Below are 24955 nucleotides of genomic sequence, written 5' to 3'. Positions count from 1 at the left end.
GGCGCGTTCGGTGTCGATGCGTTGATGTCGTCGCCACCAATTCCCTGGGGTGAGAAAAACTCGACTCCATCGAGTTAGTGTCAGAAGACTACAGTGGGATCACCAATTTGGGGCGTAGACGAGTTAGGTCCTCTTCCGTGATCCACATGTCGTGCGTCGATGATTTGCCCTGCCAACGAACAAAAAACTTCCGTGCAGTTCCACTTTTGGGGAATGTGATTACTTCGTCCGGTATAGCATCGATGTTCTCTTGCCAATCGGAAGGTCGTGAGGGAAGAATGGACAAGTCAAACTCACTCACTGGAAAGTCCATGGGTAGAAAAGGGTCCGTAGATGAAGGAGGTGGGGCTTTAAATGCGACCAAATCTGAAATATTGAAAGTAATGCTTATCCCCCACGTGGACGGTATGTCGACGGCATAGGCATTTTCCCCTACTCGTTTGAGGAGTGGGAACGGCCCAGTACTACAAGCATGAAGCTTGGTAGCCCGCTTGGAAGAGAATCTCTCCGGCCTAACCCTCACCATCACCATGTCACCTTCCTTAAATTCGCGAAAACGACGGTGTAATTCTGCGGTCTCTTTATATGTAGTGTTGCTACTCATGATGCGTTTATGAATGTCTTCATGCAGACTTCTAATATGACTTGCAAATTCATGACCATCGTCTGAGACTCTAGCATACGGTAACATGAGATCAGTAGGTTTGCGAGGTGGATGACCATGAACGACTTCAAAATGACTCATGCCACTGATACGGTTGACTGATGCGTTATAGGCAAACTCGGCACACGGAGTGATAGTGTCCCAAGATTTGAGGTTATCCCCAACCAAACATCGTAACAAATTGCCAAGGCTTCTATTAACGACTTCAGTCTGCCCGTTAGTTAGGGGATGAAAAGCTGTGTAAAACTTAAGCTTCTTCCCCAAAAAGTGCCAAGGGTCTTCCAAAAATAGCTAGTGAATCTGACATATCTGTTCGATACTAAGCTCTTGGGAAGCCCATGTAGCAGAACAACTTCATTAAAATAAAGTTGAGCGACATGCAAAGCATCAAAAGTTTTAAAACAAGGAATCAAACAAGCCATTTTCGAAAAACGATCTACCATCATCATGATAGAATCGTGACGCTTGAGAATTCTCAGAAGTCGAACAAAGTTGATGCTCACGTCATCCCAAGGCTTATGAGGTACCAGTAGAGGGGTGTAAAGGCCAATGTTCTCCTTAATCTGTTTAGTGAGAGCACATACATGACATTCGAAAATGATATTAGCTACATCTCGCTTTTGGGATGGCCAAAAGAACCTATGCTCTATAGTGGCGATCATTTTATCTCTCCCAAAATGACCACTTAGGTCTCCGGCATGTGTTTCCCAAACAAGGAAGTCCTTGAGGGAAGACTACGAGATGCATAGGCGGAGATCATAAAATAAGAATCCCCCTTCTAAGATATAATCTTGGGTCCTAGGATTTGGGTAATTTCCTATGGCCTGGATGATGGGTGCAAAGTCCGGGCAGTGGGGATAAAGGTCCTTCACTTGGTCAAAGCCGATAACTTCTACCTTCATTACACTCAAGAGGTGGATGCATCTACAATGGGCATCAGCCACTCGGTTCTCGACTCCTTTCTTATGTTTAAGGACAAAAGTATATGGCTGGATATATTTCGACCCATCTAACATGTCTTGGATTTACCTTCTATTGAGAATGGAGATACTTCAATGCCTCATGGTCGGAATAGAGAACGAACTCTTTAGAAAGTAAATAATTACGCCAGCGACTTAAGGATTGAAGGATAGCATAGAATTGTTTGTCATAGGTAGAATATTTGAGCTTGGCATCGTTCAACTTTTCACTAAAGAAGGTGATGGGATGATTTTCCCGACTTAATATTCCTCCGATTCCTAACCCCGATACATCACAAGCAATCTCAAATACTTTACTAAAATCTGGTAAACGCAAGATGGGGGCTTCTGTCATTCAAAGCTTTATTTCTTCAAAGGATTTCTGCGCCAATTCGGTCCACTCGAAATGAGTCCCCTTTAGGCACTCGGTCATCGGTGCCATAATAGTACTAAAGTTAGAAATGAAACATCTATAGAAGGTGGCTAAGCCATGGAAGCTACGAACATCATGGACATTTCTAGGGGTCGGCCATTAGGTCATGGCCTTTATCTTGGCCGGATCGACTAATACACCTTGTGCCGATAGGATAAAACCTAGGAATGAGATATGATCAACAAGGAACGAACATTTCTTTGGGTGGTCATATAATTTCTCGGTCTTTAAAACCTCACACACTAGGCGCAGGTGATGGACGTGGTCGGGTTTGGATTTGCTGTAAATGAGTATATCATCAAAGTAAACCACGATAAAGTTTCCTATGAATGGTTTAAGAATGTGGTTCATTAACCGCTGGAATTTGCTAGGTGCATTCAACAAGTCAAAGGGCATAACCTCCATTCATATAATCCATCCTTGATTTTGAAGGCAGTTTTCCACTCATCACCAGGATGGATTCGGACTTGATGATATCCACTCTTTAGATCAATTTGGAGAAAATATTCGAACCAGCCAGTATGTCAAACATATCATCAATGCGAGAAATAGGAAACCTATACTTGATAGTGATCTTATTTTATGACTATACAATTAATACACATGTGCCAACTCCCCCATCCTAACAATGCAGGTACGGCGCATGGGCTAAGGTTCTCCTGGACGAATCCCTTGTCCACGAGGTCCTGGACATGATGCTGAAGTTCCTAGTACTATGTGGGAACCATAAGATAATGGGGAAGATTCGGTAGAGATGATCCAGGACTGAAGTTGATAGCGTGCTGGATCTCACACATGGGTGGGAGGTCATTGGGTAAGTCTTTGGGAGAGACACTCTCAAATTCAGCTAGTAAATGGGAAATTTCTAGTGGCGGTGGTGTAGAATTCTCAAAGGAATGATCGGGAATCATGGCTAGATAAATGGACATTTCACTATCTATGTCCTTTTGAAATTGGCGCCCATTGAGAATGCATAGACCTAGAGGTGTAGATTTCGGAGAAGGTCTTTTAGGGTTATGGGTGTAAGGGGGCCATGTGATCTTCTTTCCTTGATGGAGGAGGGAACCTGTGTTATTTATACCGAAGATGTGTACGTCATTATCGTACAGCCAAGAGGGACCTGGGATAATGCTGCCGACTTTCATTGGCAACACATCACACAACACTTCTTTCTCGTAAGATTGTACCTTGAGAGGAAGGAGGCACTGAATCTTCACACGGATCAACGTAGCGTCGATCCATGATTCATAATAGGGATGTGGGTGATCAATCAAGGGTAATCCCAAATGAGAAGTCATAATGTCGGAGACAGCGTTGATACAAATATCACTATCAATGATAGTCTTGCACATTTTATCACTAGTCTTAAAGTACGTGTAGAATATGGACGTCCTCAATGCGGAATCATCAGTAGAAGGATGGGTGAGATTACATCGAACAATTCCTCTAACAGATGTAGATGGATCGTTCGAGGGAGGGATGGCAGGCAGTCAGTGATGCCAATAAAGCTAACTAAACCATCCTCGTGCACAAATTCATCTACTACATAACTATCTATGCGATATTCTTCTTCGTCAATAGGTTCTTCGTCTATGGCAGGCACAATGTTGAAGGGTTCTTGACCTATGTGTAGAGTTCGTGAAGGGCATTGGGAAGCTCTATGACACTTAAAGCAGGTCATGCCAGACGGACCAATTTGTGCTGAATTGGTTTGGGGTGGAGCTCTTGCGATGGAATCGAGGGAAGACGTAGTACGAGTGTTCGGAGTACTGGATGATGGTGTCGAAACTAGAGGACGGTGTTCAGTGGGAGTGCGAGTGGAAACAGGTACCGGTGCTAGGAGAGCTAACGGTGGGTTAGGCGGAGCTAATCGGTTGGAATAGGCGGGGTTGGATGAATGAGCGCGATCGGTAAAAGCAGGACAACCACTAATGATGGGAGTGTTGTATAGGGTTTGACAGAGTTCAAGGTCTTCTACAATCTGATAGGCCTGCTCAAGTGTAGCAGCCTTGCTAACAAGTAATTCTGTCTCTAAGTATAGATTAAGGCCAGTTCTAAATCGGGATATGACAACTCGGGGGTTCTCCTCAACTCGACATCTCATGTAAAATTCCTTCAATTGAGTTATGTATTTGGAGACGGGGGCCTACCCTGTTGTAATTTATGTCATTGATCTAGAAGATTATCTAAGTAAGCGATAGGACATATTTCTCATGTAGTTTGTCCCTCATTTGGGGCCAAGTATCTATGGGTGCCTCTCGTCAGTTATAGATAAAAAATTTAAGATTCTCCCAAAAGATTTTGGCTTGATTTCCTAGTCTCATCTCGGCATACTGAACTTTCTACCACTCAAGCATGTTGTACCATTTGAAATAACTATTAAGCTTAGATTCCCAATCTAGATACTCTTTAGGGTCCCTAGATCCCTCATAATACGGAACAACAACTTTGACACTTCTTTGAATTTGATGCCACTGGTTGTCATCATCCACACGGTGGTGATCGCGAGGGGGTACCCGATCCTCGTGTGGATAAGGATCATTCAGTTCTAGACGATTCCCGTTCCACCCTCGGTGTCTATCATCAGGTGGACAGGGATCATTTCATGGGGGATGATTCCTATCACGCTCTGGGATCCTCTCCTACGATAGATAGTAACGTGGTGGACGATTTCCATCATGTATCGGGTTTCTATCCACAGGTGGATAGGGATCGTTCCGCGGGGGTTGATTCTTATCTTGGACTGGGGTTCTAGGCTCAGCCCGATAGTAATCGTCTCGACGATTCCTATCGTGGACTAGAGCTCTAACCTCCGGAGGAATCAGATCCTCTCGCTCGGGACGATTCTGATTTTGACTCGCGGATCTATTCTCGGGTCGCATGGGATCATCAAAGTCAAGATGATTCCTATCACGATCTCGAGGTCTAGGTTCAGGCGGATAATGGTCTTCGCGTTCACAACGATTTCGATCACGACCTCGATTTTTGAGTTGATAAGTCCGTTCACTAAGCACATCGATCGAACTGGTTAAACGGTTGTTCATGTTGGTTATTCGTGTATTTACATCACGAAAACCATTCTGGACAATGTCAAACACGCGATCAATGTCCCCATGTGACGAGGTTGGTGGGACAGGTGGGGATGACTCGTGGACGGGGATGGACACCTCGCGACCATCTTGGGTTTGGTCAGTCATTGGAGCGGAGACGCGTTTGCCTGAATGCATATGCATGCAAATCTAATGATGATGAAATGACGTCTACGACTGCGGAAGGGGAAGGCTGACACAGGTTAGGCTCTGATACCAATTTGATGTAGTACAACTAGATGATGGATGCAAAATGACCAAGGAGACGGGAAGTGAGGACGATAGGTTTTGGATGCTAATAGGGTGTAGGATCAGAGGGATAATCCAGACCACAAATCCCCACGATCGGTTTTGTAAACTTAAATCTGATAAAATAATGGTGGTGCAGCCCCTTTCCTCGTCGAGGGCGGGAGTACTGTCTTCAACCACCACGACAATGCCTAAGCACCAAACCCAATACTTCGAATTCGCGTTAGCGGGAAAACTCACGAAAGGCCTAATCCACCATTCGTTGAAATTCAAAGAAGCTCAAAGCAAATCCGACGGCAGTGGACGAATTCTAGAGGAATACTGGATGAAGAACACACGACACCAAAGAGTTCGGGCATATCTTGGCACTAGAGGGCGGGTTGAGGCTGCAGGGAATTCGGATCGTAATGAGGCTCGGCGATTTGGGCGTTGTGTGGCCTTGGCGATGGGGTGTCTCTACACTAGGGGTGCGTGACGAGGTTGCGGGCAATTCACCACATTTTTTTTTGGGGGACGATTGATGTGCGCTTTGAGAGGATGTCGCAGATCTAGTAGCTTTGAGGGCGTTTGGAAGCGCAGGCAGCCGGGCACGCAGCGTTCCTGGGCGGCCGGACCGTGCGCGCACGGGGCTGGCGGGAAAGGGTGGTGGGTGCTGGCGGCCGGCGCGCTGCATGTGGGGGCATCCATGCGTGCGGCAGTGCAGGAGGTAGGGCGACTAGAGGGCATGTCGGCAGTGCAGGAGGTAGGGCAGTCGGGAGTCGGGCTGATTCTAGAGACGGGTGAAGACTTCTTCGTCGACGGTGGCGGCGACAGCGGTAGTGGTGGCGAAGGTCCAGCGGGGCTAGCGTTAGGGCAAGCTTTTCCAAGAAGAAAACTCAATTCTTGAAATAAACTTTGGCAAGTGTTTCTTACGACATTGGCCTTCATATAGGCCTTGGAGGAAAGAAAAAATATGGGAAATGACGAAAAAATAAAACGTGGGAGACATGTAATCATGTCACGTCAAAGGGCAGTTCTGGATCTGTCGTTGGCGACATGTCAGGACGCGGGACGTCTGGGGAGGCAGTGGTGGCACATCCGAAGTCTGGCGGTTATTTGGTTGATGTCGATGAGGAGTTTGCATGCCTAGCGTGTCGGATGACGTTCGTAGCACATCCGGTGTCAATGCATTGACGTCGTCGCCACCAAATAGATTGAATTCGCAACCCTTGTTGTGCTAAGCTACATCTTATGATCTAGAAGATACAAAGTCACTCAAAAGTGCCAAGCTACATCTTGACTCTCATGAAACCTTTACCATCATTCGTTATCATGCACACAATCCTTCATCCGAGCAACACTTTTGAGTGACTTTGGGTACAGTTACCTGTAATTAATGATGTATGTCTAAATCATTAGAGAACGCCATTGGTATCTGCACTACCCTAGCCTGGTATTTGAACGACATCATCTTTCCAGAGTTGTCCCCTGTTACACCAAGAGTGGGTGATCAGTCTTGATCACACAATCATCTTCGTTGAAGTTTTTATGCATCTAAGCTCAGACAGTTTGAAATCCCTGAGTAAACAGTCTTTATCATAGATAAAAAACAACCACCCATTTACAAGGTGTCTTTGGTGTCCCTGAATTAAGGACCACTTATATGACCATGAAATGAATCAATCTAATTGAGGCAAGCTCTAATACCATTCAAGCATTAGTAAAAAATCTTACCAAAATAACACCCACTATGTTTCCTTAGTGTATCCACACTAATTGCTAAAATATTGGCCATAGTCATCATATGAGCAGCACAATACGTGTTAATCATTCAGATATTTTTATTTCACTAGTATCATTTGAATAAAATATTGAGAATACATAATTAGTGAACTCTTACCCAAAGAGCACAACTATTTGTCCTTTATGTCTCCATGCTAATAGTTGGAGGATAAATCATAATCATCATATGAGTGAGACTATATTTCCTTCTAGTGATTATCTAATAAATCATATGTTTCAGATATTTTGATTTCCTTCTCAAGTATTCGATAAATAAAATTATGGTTATATCAAAAATTCAATCATCACTTATACTGGAATATGTATTATGAATATTATAAAAAATATTCATAATACATATTCCAGTATAAGTGATGATTGAATTTTTGATATAACCATAATTCACTTAGCCAGTGCAACTATTCATGGATAACAAACAGTATCATTTAAGAATTTGGCCATTTTCATAATATCAATGCCTCGTTTCTGCAGAAAAGATGGATAATTTGTATTTATGAAATTGCATTATAATTTCAAGAAAACAATACTAAAGCTCATAGAAACCCAAACGATGCCTTCTACTATTTGGCATTCCCCTTTGGAATATTACTTGTTTTTCATGGTATTAATGACTAGTTTCTAGTTGAAAAAATGATTCTGTTTTGAAATCACACATTATTTGAGGAAAATACCATTACAAATTAACAAGTCAGTAAGGCCAAAACAATATCCTTAAACTAAAAATGTCAATTTCATCAGCCCAAGAACACTTAAATTGAGACCAGTAACAGTCATTGGAAAGAAAAGCGGACCCTTTTCCGATCGGCCGACCCAGAACGAGCACTCATACTCGCAGAGCAATCGAAGAGAGGAGGAATTCAGTGAGGAAGGATGACGGAGGCGTCGATTAGGAAGACGCCTGGCATGGTGAGCGTCAAAGAGATGCCTTTGCTTCAAGACGGACCCCCTCCTGGTGGTTTTGCGCCCGTTAGATACGCCCGCAGGATCCCTAACAAGGGTCCCAGCGCCGCTGCCATTTTCTTCACAGCGTTTGGAGCTTTCGCATGGGGTATGTACCAAGTCGGACAGGGCAACAAGATCCGCCGGTGGGTATTTCTCTATTGAAAATTGTTCTTCCTTCATGGAAATAACTATTGATCTGGCATCTTTGTTTGGCCCCAACTTGTGTTGGTTGTATTCTTCTCACTTTTTATCGGTTTTCATAGACTCGATAATCTCTGGTTCCAAATTTGCAGTATCAAACACGGTTTTGCTTCGTGTAGCGCTGTGAATGCCTACACATGTCTAACATTACGTCAAGGAAATTACTTTGATGCCTTAAACATTACAGTTTTATGTATTTTTCAGCAAAATTTTGACTGGTAATTTCCTAGTTCTCTTTTCTAATTTTCGTTTAGAAGTAGCCATTGTCTTCGCCAAAACCACATGTATTGTTTGGGAGTCTTTTTTCTCCCTGTTGATCCGTTTTGCATTTTTATTTAATTTCTAATTTTATATGTGGCGTTGATTTTTATTATTGTTCTTGATTATTTATTGTGACATTTTTTCATTCTCTTGCTCTTTAACGACTGGTCTGCCAGTTAGAGTGGGTGTCATCAAATCTCGGGGGTACACCTTTGTATGAGGCGTGTGCTACAGAGCATGTTCGGTCATCTTTGGATTTGAAAAAAAGAAAAATGAAGAACTGGACCTGGGAATTTAGCCAGGGTAGATTGAGATGGCATGTCCAAAGAACTGATTGCTGATCTGTACAATGTACAAAGTTCAATATTATGGTTGTAGGAAAGGAAATCTAATACCACATAAAAATAGATTTCCTTTTACAATCAGATGAATATAAATATAATTCCTTTTTTGTTCTTCTATTGGTGAGGATCTTCGAGGCAGAGACAGGAAAACAGTGAAGTCAAGTAAACTGTTATTTTTGCCATCTAGCTAAAGGAAACACAGATCACTTTTCAGCCGAAATTGGATTCCAGAGAGTCATTTCAACGAATTTTGAGAGGGGAACACCAGAGATACTGTACACAGTTTAAGCCCATGACGGAAATTGGTTTTTATTTCTTGAAACTGGTATAAGTTTACGCCAATTCCTTCATTCAAAAGGGGCATGGATGCACTAGATGATCTTACGATCAATAAAGAGACGGCTGCATTTTATGATGCATGGCTTATCTGCGAGTCAAAGTTCATTTCTGTAGATGAAGTTCTTCGTTAACAATTCATCGGCATTTATTTTTGGTCCTTTAATTTGTCCAATGATCTTTTGCTAATATGACGCAAAAGTTGCACGCCCACTATTTTCAAGTTAGTCTTTTATTTCTATGAAAGCATTAGGACCAGAAAAAATCGTGGCCCCTCATTATGTGGGAATAAATACTATAGTAGAAGCGTTCAGCAATACATATATGTTGGACTGGAGAAAAATTCCCACTTTTCTGTTACCCTTTTCTTTGTAAGATGAAGTCTTCTCGTTTACTGGTTTTGTTAAATCCCTTTTTCATCTCTTATTATTTTTTTATAGAAATCTTACTTCTATATTAAGTCCAACTATAGAGAAAAGGATCTGTGGGAGTACTCCAAATGCGACCTCAAGCTTCTACCTAATTGAATGACAAGCAACCTTAACATGCTTGTGCTCTGGTCCGATATGAAATGACTTGTATCAAGGGATACAAATGCTTATGTGCTAGGTCAACAACCGTCTTATGTTTGCAAAATATCTTGCGTCGGACATGTATAGTGGGATCTTGAACTTATCAAGAGGGCCTTTCCATATTTTCTTTTAGCCATTGCTCAGAACTGCGGCATCAAAAGTGGAATGTGTGATGACTGAACGTGCCTTTCACTTGCAAGGGATTAAGTTTCCATTCAAGAATGAGTAGTAGCCAGAGGCAGACCTTGATCAAGCATAGTCGCTGCATAATCTGCGTCAGTACTAACTCTGAGATCCATATTGTAATCCCCTTTTAACAGAAAACCTTGCCAATGATACTGTTGAAGTACTAAAGTATCATCTTCACTGCTTGTCTCATGAATTTCTCAGAGGCCATGCATGAATTGGCAGAGTTGGCCTGCTGCATACACAATGTCAGGTCTGAAATGTGAGAGAGTAATAATTTTGCCTACTAATAGCTGACCTGGGTCTGATCTGTGTGCATACCCAACATCTGATCAGAGTTTTTTAGACTGGCTTTTGTTTTATTGCTTATTGATGTATATGTTGTACCAACAGGAGATGTTATTAAGTGGCCCATCATCTCATTTTTTGATCTCCGTAAGTGGGTCAACAGATAAAGCAACTTATCTCCCGCATGGGCAATACGAATAAGTCACTTAAGTTACACAGCGCACCCTCCTCCCCCCCCTCCCCCCCTTTTATTTTCTTCTTGTATGCTTTTTAAACCGACCTTTTTGGATGAATTGATGTAGGACAGAAACCCATATATTGATATCTTAATTCCCATTAGCAAGTGGTGGCTCAAGATGGACATCCTTCTAGAAGTGGACAAGATCTCTACGAAGTACCTAGAGGCCCACAAAAGTCTCTAACAACATCCTCTGAAAGATTCTTCTTCTTCCAGAATCTGCAGAATATCTCTACTACACCTTTTTAGAGGTGCAGATCTTCTCTTTTGTCTTGCCAGAATCTTCCCAAGCCTCACAATGTCTTTTGACAGATTCTATAGGCCTTAGAATCTGCTAAATATCTCTGCTCAGGCCTGTAAGGCTCCGTATCTTCTGTTTTATCTTATCAGAGTTATTTTTCCCAATGTTTTGTCTTTTTCAGGGTACCATCATTATAGACACCCTGAACTCTTGGTGTCCTATACCAGGCCCCATTGTAACATCAAAAAAAGAAAAAATTGAAGTATTTTGGTTTGTTGAGGAACCTCTTTCTCCCTGATACAGTCCTCCCCAGGACTTATCGAAGCAAACGGCATAAGAGAGTGGCCATGTCACGTGCCAGCGTGGAGTCCGAGTGCCCAACAGAATGAGTACTACCGGGAGCAGAAGAGAATAAAGTGGGAACAGCAGAGGCAGAAGGAGGCATTCGATCAGAAGTTGTTACGAGGAGATTCTCTCGAGGAGGAAGGGTTGATTCGACTTGTCCCATCGTCTTCGCAAGGAGGGAGCCGATCCGGCCTCGCCTGCAGCTATCCACTCTTCTAGTTTGATTCCTTCGTACTGGAGAGATTACTGTTTCTTTTGTTTTTCTCTACGGATTTGCATCGTCTGGTGGTTATAGTTCTTACACTACGTTCTGGTGTTCGTTGAGTCGCGCTGTCGGACTTTAAGATCCTAACTATCGCGAAGCATTTTATCGGAAGAGTTACCCCGGACCTAGCAAGGTCATTCTGCGGTAGATATCACTGCGGGTTCTATCGCTCCCCTCTGGATGTTCTCTTTGCTGGAGAGTGCTCTGGTTCTTGTGAACTCAAACGCAACCCCCTTGTAGACTCGAGGGTTGGAGAATCTAATTCTGTGGATTCAGAACTTGGCTGTTTCAAACAGAGCAAGGCATGTGGATTCAAGTAGCGTTTCTACACTGTTCCTGCGCCAAGGCTATGTCATGAGTGGAACATTATTTTCTGTTTGTCTACACCCTAGCCAACAGTTTGACATAAGCAACAATGCTCTTGAGGAACAGGATAACACCGAACTGTCTCTTCTGATCAAGGCCTAAGTTTTACATTGTGTTTGACGAAGCTGGTGAACATGTATCAGCCTTTGTCTGCTCCAGATTTAAGATTGCTTCTTGATATATTCTCGCTCTCCCTGGAGGATTTGTTGTTGCATGAAGAGGTAAAACCAAGTCCGGAATGGAAGAAAAGAGCAAGTCATCTACTACTGTGGTCACCAGATGGAGACAAGGTCACGGTTGTGCTCAGTGATATCAAGATGGAGCTTAATGGACTCAATGCATAGCAGTGGCACTAATTAATGGAGTTATCCTTGGAGGCCAGGTACCTTAGAGACCACCTCGTGGGGGATCCTGTTGCTCCATAGGATCCATAGGATAAAACATGCAAGTCAGAGGAGCCTTTGATTCACCAATGGCTTCTGGAAACTATAGGTCCAGAGATGCGGAATCCATCTAGCAGATGTGTGCTGAGAATATTTAGAGCTGCTTTAAACAACCCATGGGTTGGCAAATTTACTAGTTAAATGCACAAGCTGTTCAGACAAAGCAAGGGGAAGCTACTGTCATGATTTTTCTAACCAATTGAAGGGAAGTGGAGTGCGATAGATCATCACCGGCCAGTTGAGAATCCCCATTCAAAGGAGGGAAAGTATATTCTTTAGTAGATGCTCTTTACTTTTCTCATGGGTCTTATTCTAGAATACAAATGTTTTCTAAGCCAAATTCTCCATCGTGAGCAGCTTTCAGACCTGGATTAGTCTGTTAAGGGATTCCCTTAGATGAAAAGTGACTGAAGCTAGTCCCAGATGCAGCAGGGCAAGCATCTGGAGTTTCTCCACTATGAAAGGTGATACCAGGACAGTCCATGGAGACTCAACTGGAGCGCTTCAGCAAGGTCCCAAGTTGAAACCAAGACATACACAAAAAGGGGAATCTCGGTACATTATATTTTGTGTTTATTGCAGCAAACTCAAATCATACTTGTGATATTTGCAAGAAACTGGGCAGTATGAATCAACAGCAGCAGCCCTGGCAGTACAAGAAAGTATATGCTGCAACCTTGGAGACTCAAGAAGCTGGTGAAACTTCCTCGGGGAAGAATCGGAGAATGTGCAGGCACTGAAGGCAGAAGTGATTTGTCCCAGAGGATTAACAGGCTCTAAATCGTTCCACAGCTAGAACTTGTTCAGGTGAAACACTGGCTTTATGTTGTGTAACGCTTTTCCCAGAACCTAGTAAAAATACCTGGATCCTGGATACCGGGACAACTGCTGATATGACCCCAGATCTGAATCAGTTTGCCACTTATTTACGGGTTAATGAACCACACAATGTTGCGAGTCTTCTCTGAATCTACATGAGGTCAAACAAGTGCCGGTCAACATAAGGAAGCATGTGCTCTCATCTAATAGAGCTGGTCCAAATAAGAGGAAAGGAATATGCCAGAATCTTGAAGTGGGTTGTTGTGGCGACTGGCTAAAGTGCGGAAATGATTCCCTATCCTGATTTGGTGTCTAGGCCCATCCGGCTTGTCGATCCATTTTCCTCCATTTCTCACCTACTTTCTTTATCGTTATTCATCCTCTCGCTGTCTCCATTCTCCTTAGTTCTCTGACATCTGTTTCAATCTGTTGACCTGAATGATCCATTTGGGGCTCAATATTGAAGGTCTTTGATTACAATTCTCCAGACATTGTGTTTGATAGTCTGAGAGGTGTATCAGATCCTGGATAATGGGGCAACTGATCATACAGCCCTAGATCTGAATCAGTTTCCTACATATTTACCAGTTTGTGAACCACAATAGGTAATCATGACCAGTGGTGTAGATCTGGCTATTTCAAGAATTGAGAGTATTACACTCGCTATGTGTACCCAAGAGGGTGTTGTATGTATCCAGCCTCAGGGAAAAACTGATCTCATTGCAGAAATTAGTTGATGATGGTTGATGGCGTTTTTTTCTTTGAAAGAATGAATGTTTTCTCTGTGATAAGGTAACCAGGAAGAGGAATTCATCGTGTAGAAGAGAAGATGGCTTCATACTCCTCTAAGGATTTCCCACCACTTCTGCAAACTTTGGAACGTATTGTGCTGCTGCATATGCCCATGGGCCACCTCGCATTTGAGTTGCATAAACCAAGTTTTCATTATGCCCTATTTTGTACCCTATTTTGTGATGTTTGACGGTTGGCTTAATTCATGAGCTTCCTTTAAATGTTTGAAAAATAGAAGTTTAATTTTATTGGATTGTATCCATAGAATTGTGTGGGGCCCATACCCAGTGACCAGTCTTTCTAGGGCATAAATGGTTTCTAACATTTATGGATGTTTGTACTCAGTTGACCTGGTTGTACTTGCTGAAGTCCAAGGTAGAAGTATCATTAGTGGTTGTACAATTGTTTGAGCTAATTCATCATCAACCTGGTATGAGGATAAAATATTCTGATCTGATAACCTTATGGAGTACAACTTTACAATGGACACTTGTTTTGGCCAGAGAGGTATTGTGGATTTCTTTTATGATGTATCAACACTCCCCACAAAATATATTGGTTGAGAGGATGATCGGACTTAATTTTCTGGCACCCAGCTCCCTCCTTTTTCAGCCAAATATGTTCAAAGTCTGATTGGGAGAGGCAGAGTCAAAGAACTCTGGAAACGTAACTGAGTATAAGAGCCCAATTGATGTGATTTCTTACACATTCGCAGGCAGTATTGAAGGCTAGGCTGATGTCTAGAATATTTGGATGTACAATCTATGTTCACATGCAGACATGAAATTTTAATCCAATGGCAATCAAGTGTGCGTTCATCAAGTATTCTAATAAATAACCAGAGAGGTTACATGTGCTATCATCCAGAGTTCAATAAATTCTTTGTCACACCCTATGGGAGATTCAATGCAGTACACATGTTTTTTAACAATGCGGAGGAAAGTACTGATACAGCTCCTGAAGTGCTCCTGAAGGATTTTCAAATTTTAACTCTGCCCAGAAATAATCAAGTTACGAATGAGCCGTTTCAATTTTTCTAGGGGTGGATACTTTTGACGGTTGGAAGGTTTGGTTTCCAGCTGGGTTAGAAGGATGAAGTGGGAAGAGGGGGGGGGCAGTTTGGTCCTACTTGTAGGTCTCCTATTTATATCCCCATTTATGGTTGATCGTCCTCTTTCTTAAAATAAAGGAACTTTACTGATTTTTTGTTTACAGGTTTACCGACTTACCCTTTTTTTGCAGAAATAGTTCCGAAAATGTCCTGCAGATCATGAGACCTATTTGTTACCCTTGAATCTTATTTTACCATACCTTTCAGATCTCTCTTATTTTGGAAAAGATCCAGTTTCCTGTTATATCTTACACTTTGCTGGAAAAATGTCCTGTGTTTTTGGCGAATGGTGTCCTAAGAGGTTATGATAGTTATCTCGTTGTAGGATATCATAATGCTGTGAGAACAGCTCAAAGGCAGGTAGGAATAACCTCAGTAATGTAGATTTGTTTGTTCGCAATAAAAGTGGTCATCAGTGGTTCCCATTCTGTCATGGTTAGTTTCTTTTGGTTCCAAGGTTATTTTTCCTGTTCTTTCATCTTGTTCGGCAATTTTCAAACTTCCGAACTCCTTGCATTTCTCATCTTTGATATCCGGTATTCTTTGATTCTGGTCTAATTATTCATTGCCTGTGTATTATGAACATTGAAGAACAGGTGGTTGACTTCTATTCCATGTCTCATCACATGGGCATCTGTAATGTTCTAAAATTTTCCTGGCATGCAAGCCTGGCGGCTGGTCTTAATATACGGGTCGAAGTCCAGTATTTCTCCGAGTTAACTGAATTTCTTTCTGGAAATTCACATGTTGTGCTCGTATGTATTGGTCTTGCTAATGTTTTTAGTATATGATGCAATATGCGATATTTGTTCAGTAGACTGAAGATATCCAAAGATCATCTCTTCATTCTTGAATTGGTCTGGAGTTGACAATAAAAAAGTTTCCCATGCTTCGTGAAGGAAGAAAACGAACACTAAATTGATTAATCCAAGGACTAAAGCAAAAGCATAGGTCTCTATTTGAGGTCATTCAAACTGAAGAACCCATGACATATATACGGTGATCGGTCTGCACTATCGTTAGTAGAGGTTGAGGTATGTCTTATAATTTTACTCGAGAAATGGTCAAAGAAAGTACAACCCGAAGAACTCTGTGTGTATTGTCTTCGTTTGGTACGAAATCAATAAAATCGGAGAAATCCCCTTTCTCTCTCTTTAAATGAACAAAACAGGATCAAACATTATACTTACCTTTTTATTAATATTTAATTTTTGTTTTCATCATCTCACAGAGAGATAAAGGAGGAGAAATACGCCGCCAGGAGAGCCATTCTCCCTATCCTTCAAGCTGAAGAGGATGAAAGGTAGAAAACATGTCTTCTCTCTATCTCTCTATCTACCATTGCCTCAAACCCATATTTGCTCCAGGTTCGTTAAGGAATGGAAGAAGTATCTGGAAGAGGAGGCCCGGATCATGAAGGATGTGCCCGGGTGGAAGGTTGGGGAGAGCGTCTACAATTCGGGCCGGTGGATGCCGCCGGCGACAGGCGAACTCCGCCCCGATGTCTGGTGATGCTGCAGCCTATCCCTCCATGGCCTTCTGATCACATCCATACGGGAACATCTCTCCCTACCTCTGTCTTTCTTTCTCTCTCTAACTTCAGTACTAAGAAATGTTTCTTGCATTAAACATGGTTCATTTTCTCTTGGTGAGAACGCTGGAAATAATGCCTGCAGATGATACATTCATCGACTGTGGCCGTCTGATCATATTCAGTACTATGAAGCGTTTCATGCGTTAAGCTAAGTTCACATTCTCTCTCCAAAAATCCTGCAAATAATGTCCGTAGATGATATCTCTGTTTTTTTGTCTCACGTCGGTCCTAGGAAATATTGCATGGATTAAGGGCGATTCATTTGTCTCTCAGACAGTGCTTGAAATAATGTCTGCAAGTGATATATTCTTCCACTATGGCCGTCTGATCATATTGAAGACGAAGGGCGAAGAAAACAAGACGAAGCACAGAGTAACGAAGGAAACTCGCCAGTGGACCAATAGGGACTCTTATAACGGTTAACAAATAGTAATGATACACGTACTACCCTACACTCCTTAGAGATTAGATGAAATAAGAAACATATAAGTTCCAATATAGACTAGGATTCAATATAGATAGGGTTAAAGATAGATTAAACATAGACTAGGATTCAATATAGATAGGGTTAAAGATGGATTTAAACATAGACTAGGATTCAATATAGATTGTCAAAGACAGTTAGAACCATAGCTGTTATACTAATTTTAACAGATATGATTTAAACAGAATAACTATATATAGTATAATCATTTCTATATAAATGCGAACCAATGTTAAAGATTAAATGTGGGGGAAATAAGAGTTTTAAGCTTCATCTCGTGTTCCTCTCTCTCTCTCTCTCTCATCTCTCTCTCTCTCTCTTCCCCCTCTTTTGTCATCTTCTATTTCTACAGATCTCTCTCTCTTAGGCAAGACACGATTGACACACATATACCTGCTAGAACTTATTCTCTATCCGCACTCCCTGTAATACCAGTACTAAGAAATGTGTCATGCGTACAGCGTTGTTCATTCTCTGCCTTAACTTTTTCTTCATCCTTGTTCCATGGAAGGAAGCCTGTTTAGAGTGCCCCGTAGCAGGAAGAAATGGTTTTCCCGCACGTCACTCCCAACGTAGAGAGACGTATAGATAGATAGATAGATAGATAGAGAGAGAGAGAGAGAGAGAGAGAGAGAGAGAGAGAGAGAGAGAGAGAGAGAGAGAGAGAGAGAGAGAGAGAGAGAGAGAGAGAGAGAGAGAGAGAGAGAGAGAGAGAGAGAGAGAGAGAGAGAGAGAGAGAGAGAGAGAGAGAGAGAGAGAGAGAGAGCGGGAGATCGAGAGAGAGATAAACAGAGAGAGAGAGGGAGTGAGAGAGAAAAAGAGATATGGAGAGAAAGGGAGAGAGAGTGTGTATCAAAGAGAGCGAGTGAGAGAGAAATAGAGATATGGAGAGAAGGGGAGAAAGAGAGTGTATGAAAGAGAGGGAGAGAGAGACCGCAGGCCTGTCCTGATAATTGGGTTTCAGACGTCATTCTGTCCGTGGAGAGGTTGAGCAGGAGAAAAAAGCCCAGCCTTGTGTTCATTATTGGATATGACGACGTCATTTTCCATTTGAAGAGTGAGAGAGAAGGAGAGCGAGCGAAGGAGGCCTAATTATTGGGCCCTTTGCGTGTAGAGACTTCTCCATTGTCCGCTCGACGGGTTGCAAGTTCTCGTCATGCCCACGCCTCTTTCATGGCGCAACAGCTCCATGTGGGCATCCCCCCATGAAGTGACAGTGCATCTCCATCCATCTCTCTCTCTAAAACTGTGCCTCAACAATGCCATTTCGAGAAGGAAAGCGAACCTCAGCATCCATTCGTTGGATTTGCCCTGAAACGCGTCAAACCGACAGCGAATTATTGATAGATCCTCTGGAATGAATGACACGATCAATATTCTGGCAAACATCAACGTGACATTGAGAGATACAAAAAGAAACATCAAAGAGAGACGATGTTAAATGCATTAGGAAGACCACGATGCAGGAAATCGGGTTTCTATTCCGGAATGGACTAAACATTTCTCCGAAAAAACCATGTTGAATGCCCGAGAATTCTGCAAATTTGCCCACGAAGAAAGAACTTGAGGAATGAAAAAACTACATTTTTTCTGCAATTCTTGACTTCGGTCGACTGCATCTGTCACGTCTTTCTGATCAGTGCTTCGCCGTTGACGAAGGGATTCGATGTCGACAAATGATTGGGACCCCATATCTCTCTCTCTCTCGCTCTAGCTTTTCTTCTCTCTCACCCTGTCGGCGACTATCCGTCTTCTCTATCTCAATGGTGGGGGGGGTAGCGGAGGAGATTTGACGATTTGACCTCGACGCGTCTTCACCATCAGTCTATCTCTCTTTACAAATATTTTTCCTTCTTCCTCGCGTTACTTTTCCACGCCAAGCGTGTAATATCCGACAGGTAAAGGTGATGTAAGCGTCGGCTTTCGTGTGGCCAGAGCTTTTCCTGGGCTCTTGTTCTTCAAGCTTTTCCTTGTCATCTTCCTTCGATCAATATCCTAAGGCAGAGAAAGACAACGCTAAATAATGAGATCAAGCTTCAGGAACAAACTTTGCCCGTGTAATTCCTTCAACCCATCTCTTTCTCTCTCATTCTTTCTCTCACATTATGGCTATTTCAGTCCTATAAATATCTTTGGCGTCCAGGGCTGCCAGACAGATTGCCTACAACCACCAAACTCTGGAAGACTTTGAGCAGATTAACTTTCTTCTCGGGATTTTCTTCTTGAGTAGGTTCTGCACTCTGAGAAATCAAATGGAATTGAGAAGCATAGAGTCAAGGCTTCCTCCAGGGTTCAGGTTCCACCCAAGCGACTCGGAGCTCGTCTTCCAGTACCTCTGCAAGAAGGTTGCCAACGAGACGATCTTCGGGGCGACCCTCGTAGACGTCAATCTCCATGATGTTGAGCCGTGGGAGCTGCCCGGTGAGCTTCTCTCGCCACAACTTGTTCCATCTTCTTTCGGATGATAGACGTCAAAGTCATCTTTTTTCCTCAATGAGTCTTGCAAAGTTTCAAGCGCCTATTACGGTGCTAAAAGCTATACTTTCTTGGAAGGGCGCTACTTTCCCTTTTATCCTCAGTATGGTTTTAGCAGTACCCCCCAACCAAAGCCTGGGGCTAAGGCTTAATGTGCGGTGCCTAAGATTTGAGCCCTACACCATGCTAAGATTCAAGCACCTACCTCTGTTCTAAAAGCTATATCTAGGCGTTACTTCTCCTCTTAAGTGATTATCGTTCGTAGGTCTTCAATATTCCCCCTCTATACCTTCTCGTACGGGATAATTTGTTGTGCATGGGATTTAAACCTGATACCATGTTTAGATTCATACGCCTATCTCTGTTCTACAAGCTATAGCTGGAAGCATGGCCGCCAATTTTCCTATTAAATGATTACAAGGCTTACTTTGTTGTGTCTGGGATTTAAGCCTGATACAATGTTAAGATTCAAGCGCCTACTGTTGCTCTAAAAGCTATAGCTGATACCAAGGGCGCTACTTTTTCTCTTAAATGCTTATCGCCTGTAGGTCTTCAATATTCCCTGTCAACGACTGCTCATAAGGCTTAATATCTTGTTCTTGGATTTAAACATGATACCATGTCAAGATATAAAACCTATCCCTGGTAGCAAAGGCACCACTTTCTTGTAAGATCATTATCGCCCGTATGTCTTCAACATTCCGCCTCATCGAATGCTCATAAGGCTTAATTTGTTGTGCCTGGAATTTAAATAAACCTGAGACCATGTTAAGATTCAAGCTGCTACCTCCGTTTTAAAATCTATAACTGATAACAAGGGCATTACTTTCCCTCTTAAATGATTATGGCCCGTAAGTTTCCAACATTCCCCCTCAGTACCTGCTCATAATTCTTAATGCGTTGTTCTGGGATTAAAACCTGATACCATGTTGAATTCAAGCTCCCACCTTTTAGCTAAACGCCATAGCTGATAGCAAAACTATTATCAGCAGAGTGTTGTCTTCAGACACTCTTCCCTATTCGTTCACTCAGATTCATAGGCAGCCATCAATTGTTCTGTAGTACACACAACTCCATCTGCTAGATGTGCCTTGGGTATTGCGTTCAGTGCACCAGTGGACGAATCTTTGACGCGACTAAAACAAGTAAACTGTTCCGCATCCCCTCAAGAGGACAAACAGGAAGACCGGTACAAGACTGTGCAGATCTGCCGTTCAGTCATCTCTACTTCAGATAGACTAATGGAACCAGAGTTGGATTAGAGAAATTAAATTGAAGAAGACGCAAGGGGGTTCCATCTCGCCCCGTTCGTCATCCATTTACGAATCTGACTGAAGGACTGGTTATTTGGTGCAGAGGAGGCACGGTTGAATACGAACGAGTGGTACTTCTTCAGCTTCAGAGAACGGAGGTACACGACGGGGTCCCGCGCGAACCGAGCCACGAAGAAGGGCTACTGGAAAGCGACGGGAAAGGACCGTCCCGTTCATCAGCCGTTAACCGGGGACGTGGCAGGCATGCGGAAGACGTTAGTTTACTACGGCGGACGCGCTCCGTCCGGCTTGAAGACGTCCTGGGTCATGCACGAATTCCGACTAGACGCCTCCGGCGTTGCCCCCGGTGTAAGCAAAATCTGTTTTTCTACCAAATTATTATCAGTTTTTACCTTGATTATCTTTATTTATCCTAAGTTTAATACCTTGCGACTGATTTCTGCGTCTGTTTGTGGCGAAAAGGGGAACTGGGTACTGTGCAGGGTATTCAACAAGGACAAGGAAGAGACATCGAGAGAGTCCAGTTGTCAAGGGGTGCATGGAGATGGATTGTCTTACCTTCACTGTTTATCAGGCCACGCGGAGCGTGTAGGTTGCGCCTCTCAGCTGACGGTTTACTCTAGTCTCATGGGTTTCTCGCCGGAGATGGAGGTGACGGAGGAAGGGCCTCCTCTGCTGGGTAATAGTGGAGGAGGAGAGTTTGAATTCTTGCTGGACGTGAAGGAGTTCATCGACTTGGGCTGGGGGAGTCAGCCGTAAGTAAAAAGAAGTAAAAGGACGACAGCCCAAGACATGAAGTTCGAAAAGATGACAAAATCGGAAAAGATCTAATCATTATAAGTTAAACCACTACGGCTTCGAGAGAATTATCGACTGTGAGTTAACTTCCCTTTATCCCACGATGATTCCACGCCCATTAATCTTCTCCAAAGACTTGTGAATTCCTCTGCACTATATCAGTGTGTTTGTTATTGTTTGACAAAATTACGGGCTCTTAACGTGTCCACATATCTATTTATCGATACATCCATCTATTTATCGATACATTCATCACTATTTTTCTGTCAATCCATCCATCTACTTGTAGATCAGGGATAAGATAAACAAGCAAAGTTAAAATCACACTCTCTCACACTACGACTGAAAAAGAACAAAAATTTCCAGGGAATTTTGGAAGTCATTAATAGTGAAAAGGCAGTTCCTCTCTTGCAGAGTGACTTGTGAATTAGTATGTCCAACTGTGTGCCATTTCCACCAGTCAGGGAAAACCCCCTGGCAGGAAGGTCTTGCAAGTGAAAAGAATAACACAATGACCATAAAGAGGCGCAGTATATGAATAGTTCAAGGAAGGCTTTGTAACTCACACGTTCAACACTAACACAATGTCCATACAGATACCAAGATGAGCTAGGCTGCTCAAATTCCAGTCAAAAATCAACCAGAGATTCAAACAAATCCACAGTAGATGATATAAGGTCCAAGCACTTGATAAACAATTCCAAGAGAACAAGAGAAATAAACAATGAAACCCAATATCATTTGTAAAGCCTCTCCTATAGATTCAAGCACAAAAGCAATGCTATTCTAGATCTAATGGAGAGCACAAGAACCTGGATAAACTTTTAGCTATCCCCTCTCTCTGTCCTCTAATTGAGAAAAATCTTGCTTGATTCAATGTGCCCCTTGAGAAACACAAGCTTGCTCCCTCAACAAGCTCCCCCTGTTCCACAAGCAATAGGATGGGCTCTTGAGCCCTTTAGAGCTTAACCTAGGTCCTGGGAGCTGATGGCACCTTCCTCTTCATGATGGTGAGCTTCAGCCCTTGTTTTCCGCAGCAGCCACCGCCTAAGCACAGTCAAAGTCACACTAAAAGAGGGTTAAAATGCCCAAATAAACTATTCCTGTTCAAGATAATGGGCCATGTTTGAAAACGTGGCCTAATGGGCTGGAACATTGGCAAGTCACGTGCCTTTTAAGTGGCCACGTGTCCAACAACATGCATACAGCATAAACATCATTGGTTTTGCTATTTGGCTGTGGATCCCCACAAGCTGAACTGTATACTCCTGTGTCATGATTCACAGAGCTAGATTTTATAGAACCACCTTTTCCACACAATCCTTGAATCTTTTCCACACACTTATTGAAGAGAACCATGACAGTACATAGGAGAGTGTCCCACTCAGATAGAAACTATGGACGTCTATGCACTATTCCTTATCAAGGGATAACAAACTATATAAAGACATAAGTTCATTCGTCTCACGTCCAAACTTTAGAAGCCCAGTTCAGGCAATCTCAACATCTCTAGAAACATATTGCCTCTGCCCAATGAGAATGGGAAGTCGTATGACCTCATTGCATACTACCTTGTCATTGCCTACTGACACTTTCCAGTCACTTCTACCCATCACACCCTCAACTTTTGCCACGTTCTACTACATACTATGTCATTGCCGCCCCCCATGTCATCATCTCCTACCAAGTCTTCAAAAAATCTAATTTTACTTGAAAATATTTGAACTTGTTTCTTTTTATGAAGTGTAGAAGAACCTTTGCATAGTGATCCACAAGTCCTTTGGTGCCCTCACTCTAGATGAGTATGAGGCTTGGAAGCAATTTAAGATGACCAGACCTTTTAGAAGTTCTAAAACCATATATTGATTCACTTTGGGTATACATGTGCACATTCTTTTATTGCTTCAATGAACTCACATTCTGATCATCGCTTGGGACTGTTTTCCAATATGACAAGTATTTCTCCCTTTCTAGAATTATTTTTTTAATAATAATTTTTTTGAGCTCTATCCCTTACAATGTCATGCTAAGGCTGTCATTCCAGGTGGCCAATCTAGTACTGGGCATCTTCTTGATGGGGGACCAATGCGTCAACACCGTGACGGGACGGATCCAGCCTCACTAAGCCGCTCGCGCCGATGCTCGCGACCCGACTTCAAGTATTCGGCGTAAAACAATTGCTCGTAAGTTTCCTATATTGCTTTGGTTGTATGTCTTTCCTTTTGTTGAACAATTGGATTGGGCCATTGTTGTTGGGCCTTGTCCGTTCATCTTTGTTTTCCATTGTACTGCTTGTCTAGGGGGGACTTCGTCTTGCGATGGTTTCTTCCCCTAGGTTCGTCCGCTTGGCACTCATCCTCCCTATATAAGGGGATGTCATGACCAAGTGAGGTAGGATTTTGAAAATTGAAAATTGGAAGTTTCTTCTTGTCTTTAGATAGATTAGATAGCAGTTAGGTTCGTAGAGAAGAGTGGAGAACGTGCTCCGTCATCGTTGCCAGCGCTTCCAACGTCGAGATCACTCTGTAGATCGCTCCGTCGCCGACCGAACGTCTTTTCGTTTTGTCTTCTTGAAGCTCTGTCAAGAAGCAGGTTCTTGATCTGTTATTGCAATCTCGATCTGCAACAATCGATCAACTTGATCGCCTCTTGATGGATCTAGATTGAAGCCACGAGCGCTACCACCAAGACAACATCGGGGATTGCATCCATCGCTGACGTAGTCCCTGCTCACGGCCATGCCGCCACCACTGAGTTAGCCTGAGTTTTGTCGTACGCCCCATTTGCAAAGGTCTCCATCATCACCGGCACACTGCGCTCGCCTGACGCCCTCACGCCCGCGCCTACCTGTGCGCCGCATCCGCTAGGCCCCCATGCGCAGTGCCGCGCTCGCGCGCCGCATCCGCCAAGGGCCCCTTGTGCCGTGCCGCGCTCACGTGCCGTGCCACACCTGCGTGCCACGTCCGCTTGAGAATCCCGCACCGTGCATCACGCTCGCCGTCAGCCGTGCCTACCCCATGCTCCGCACGCAACACACTATGCCCTACCGCGCCCTTCATCCTGTGCGTCGCCCCTCTCCTTGCCGCATGCTGTGCTCCGTTGCGCTCCGCTGCCCCGATGCGCGCCGTGGTTGCCATTGCCAAGAACCCTGTCGTGGGCCGCATATAGTGCTCTGTCCTCACTTCCTTGAACTAGTTATTCCCCGGGTGATGCTTGCCAGGTTCTACATCGTTCTCCCTTCTTAAATTCAGTAACATTACATCCTGCAGTGCCGTCTCCCACTATCATTTCCTCTGCCAAATTATTTGAAGGATAATTGAATAGGATAGCCACCGCTTGTCGAGAGGTAGGATTTTCATTGTGATAGAAGATTCAATTTCCTGATATTAAAGTGTGAATAATTT

The 24955-nt window shown here is 43.2% G+C and overlaps 2 protein-coding genes across 2 annotated transcripts; both read left to right on the top strand.

Annotated features, from left to right (window-relative positions):
• The first annotated feature begins 7948 nt into the window (after positions 1-7948).
• Positions 7949-16667, top strand: LOC144700258 (NADH dehydrogenase [ubiquinone] 1 alpha subcomplex subunit 13-B). The gene is made up of 3 exons (XM_078571727.1): positions 7949-8261; positions 16158-16229; positions 16294-16667. The coding sequence occupies exons 1-3, from the start codon at positions 8047-8049 to the stop codon at positions 16436-16438; spliced, it is 432 nt and encodes a 143-aa protein (XP_078427853.1). The 5' UTR covers positions 7949-8046; the 3' UTR covers positions 16439-16667.
• A 2410-nt stretch (positions 16668-19077) lies between these two features.
• Positions 19078-21761, top strand: LOC144700257 (NAC domain-containing protein 68-like). The gene is made up of 3 exons (XM_078571726.1): positions 19078-19425; positions 20836-21101; positions 21216-21761. Exons 1-3 carry the CDS (start codon positions 19257-19259, stop codon positions 21510-21512), a joined length of 732 nt encoding a protein of 243 aa, XP_078427852.1. The 5' UTR covers positions 19078-19256; the 3' UTR covers positions 21513-21761.
• The last annotated feature ends 3194 nt before the right edge of the window (positions 21762-24955 follow it).

The sequence above is a fragment of the Wolffia australiana genome, chromosome 2 (genome assembly GCF_029677425.1).
Source record: "Wolffia australiana isolate 7733 chromosome 2, ASM2967742v1".
Taxonomy (NCBI): domain Eukaryota; kingdom Viridiplantae; phylum Streptophyta; class Magnoliopsida; order Alismatales; family Araceae; genus Wolffia; species Wolffia australiana.
This window is presented reverse-complemented; position numbering and strand designations above follow the sequence as displayed.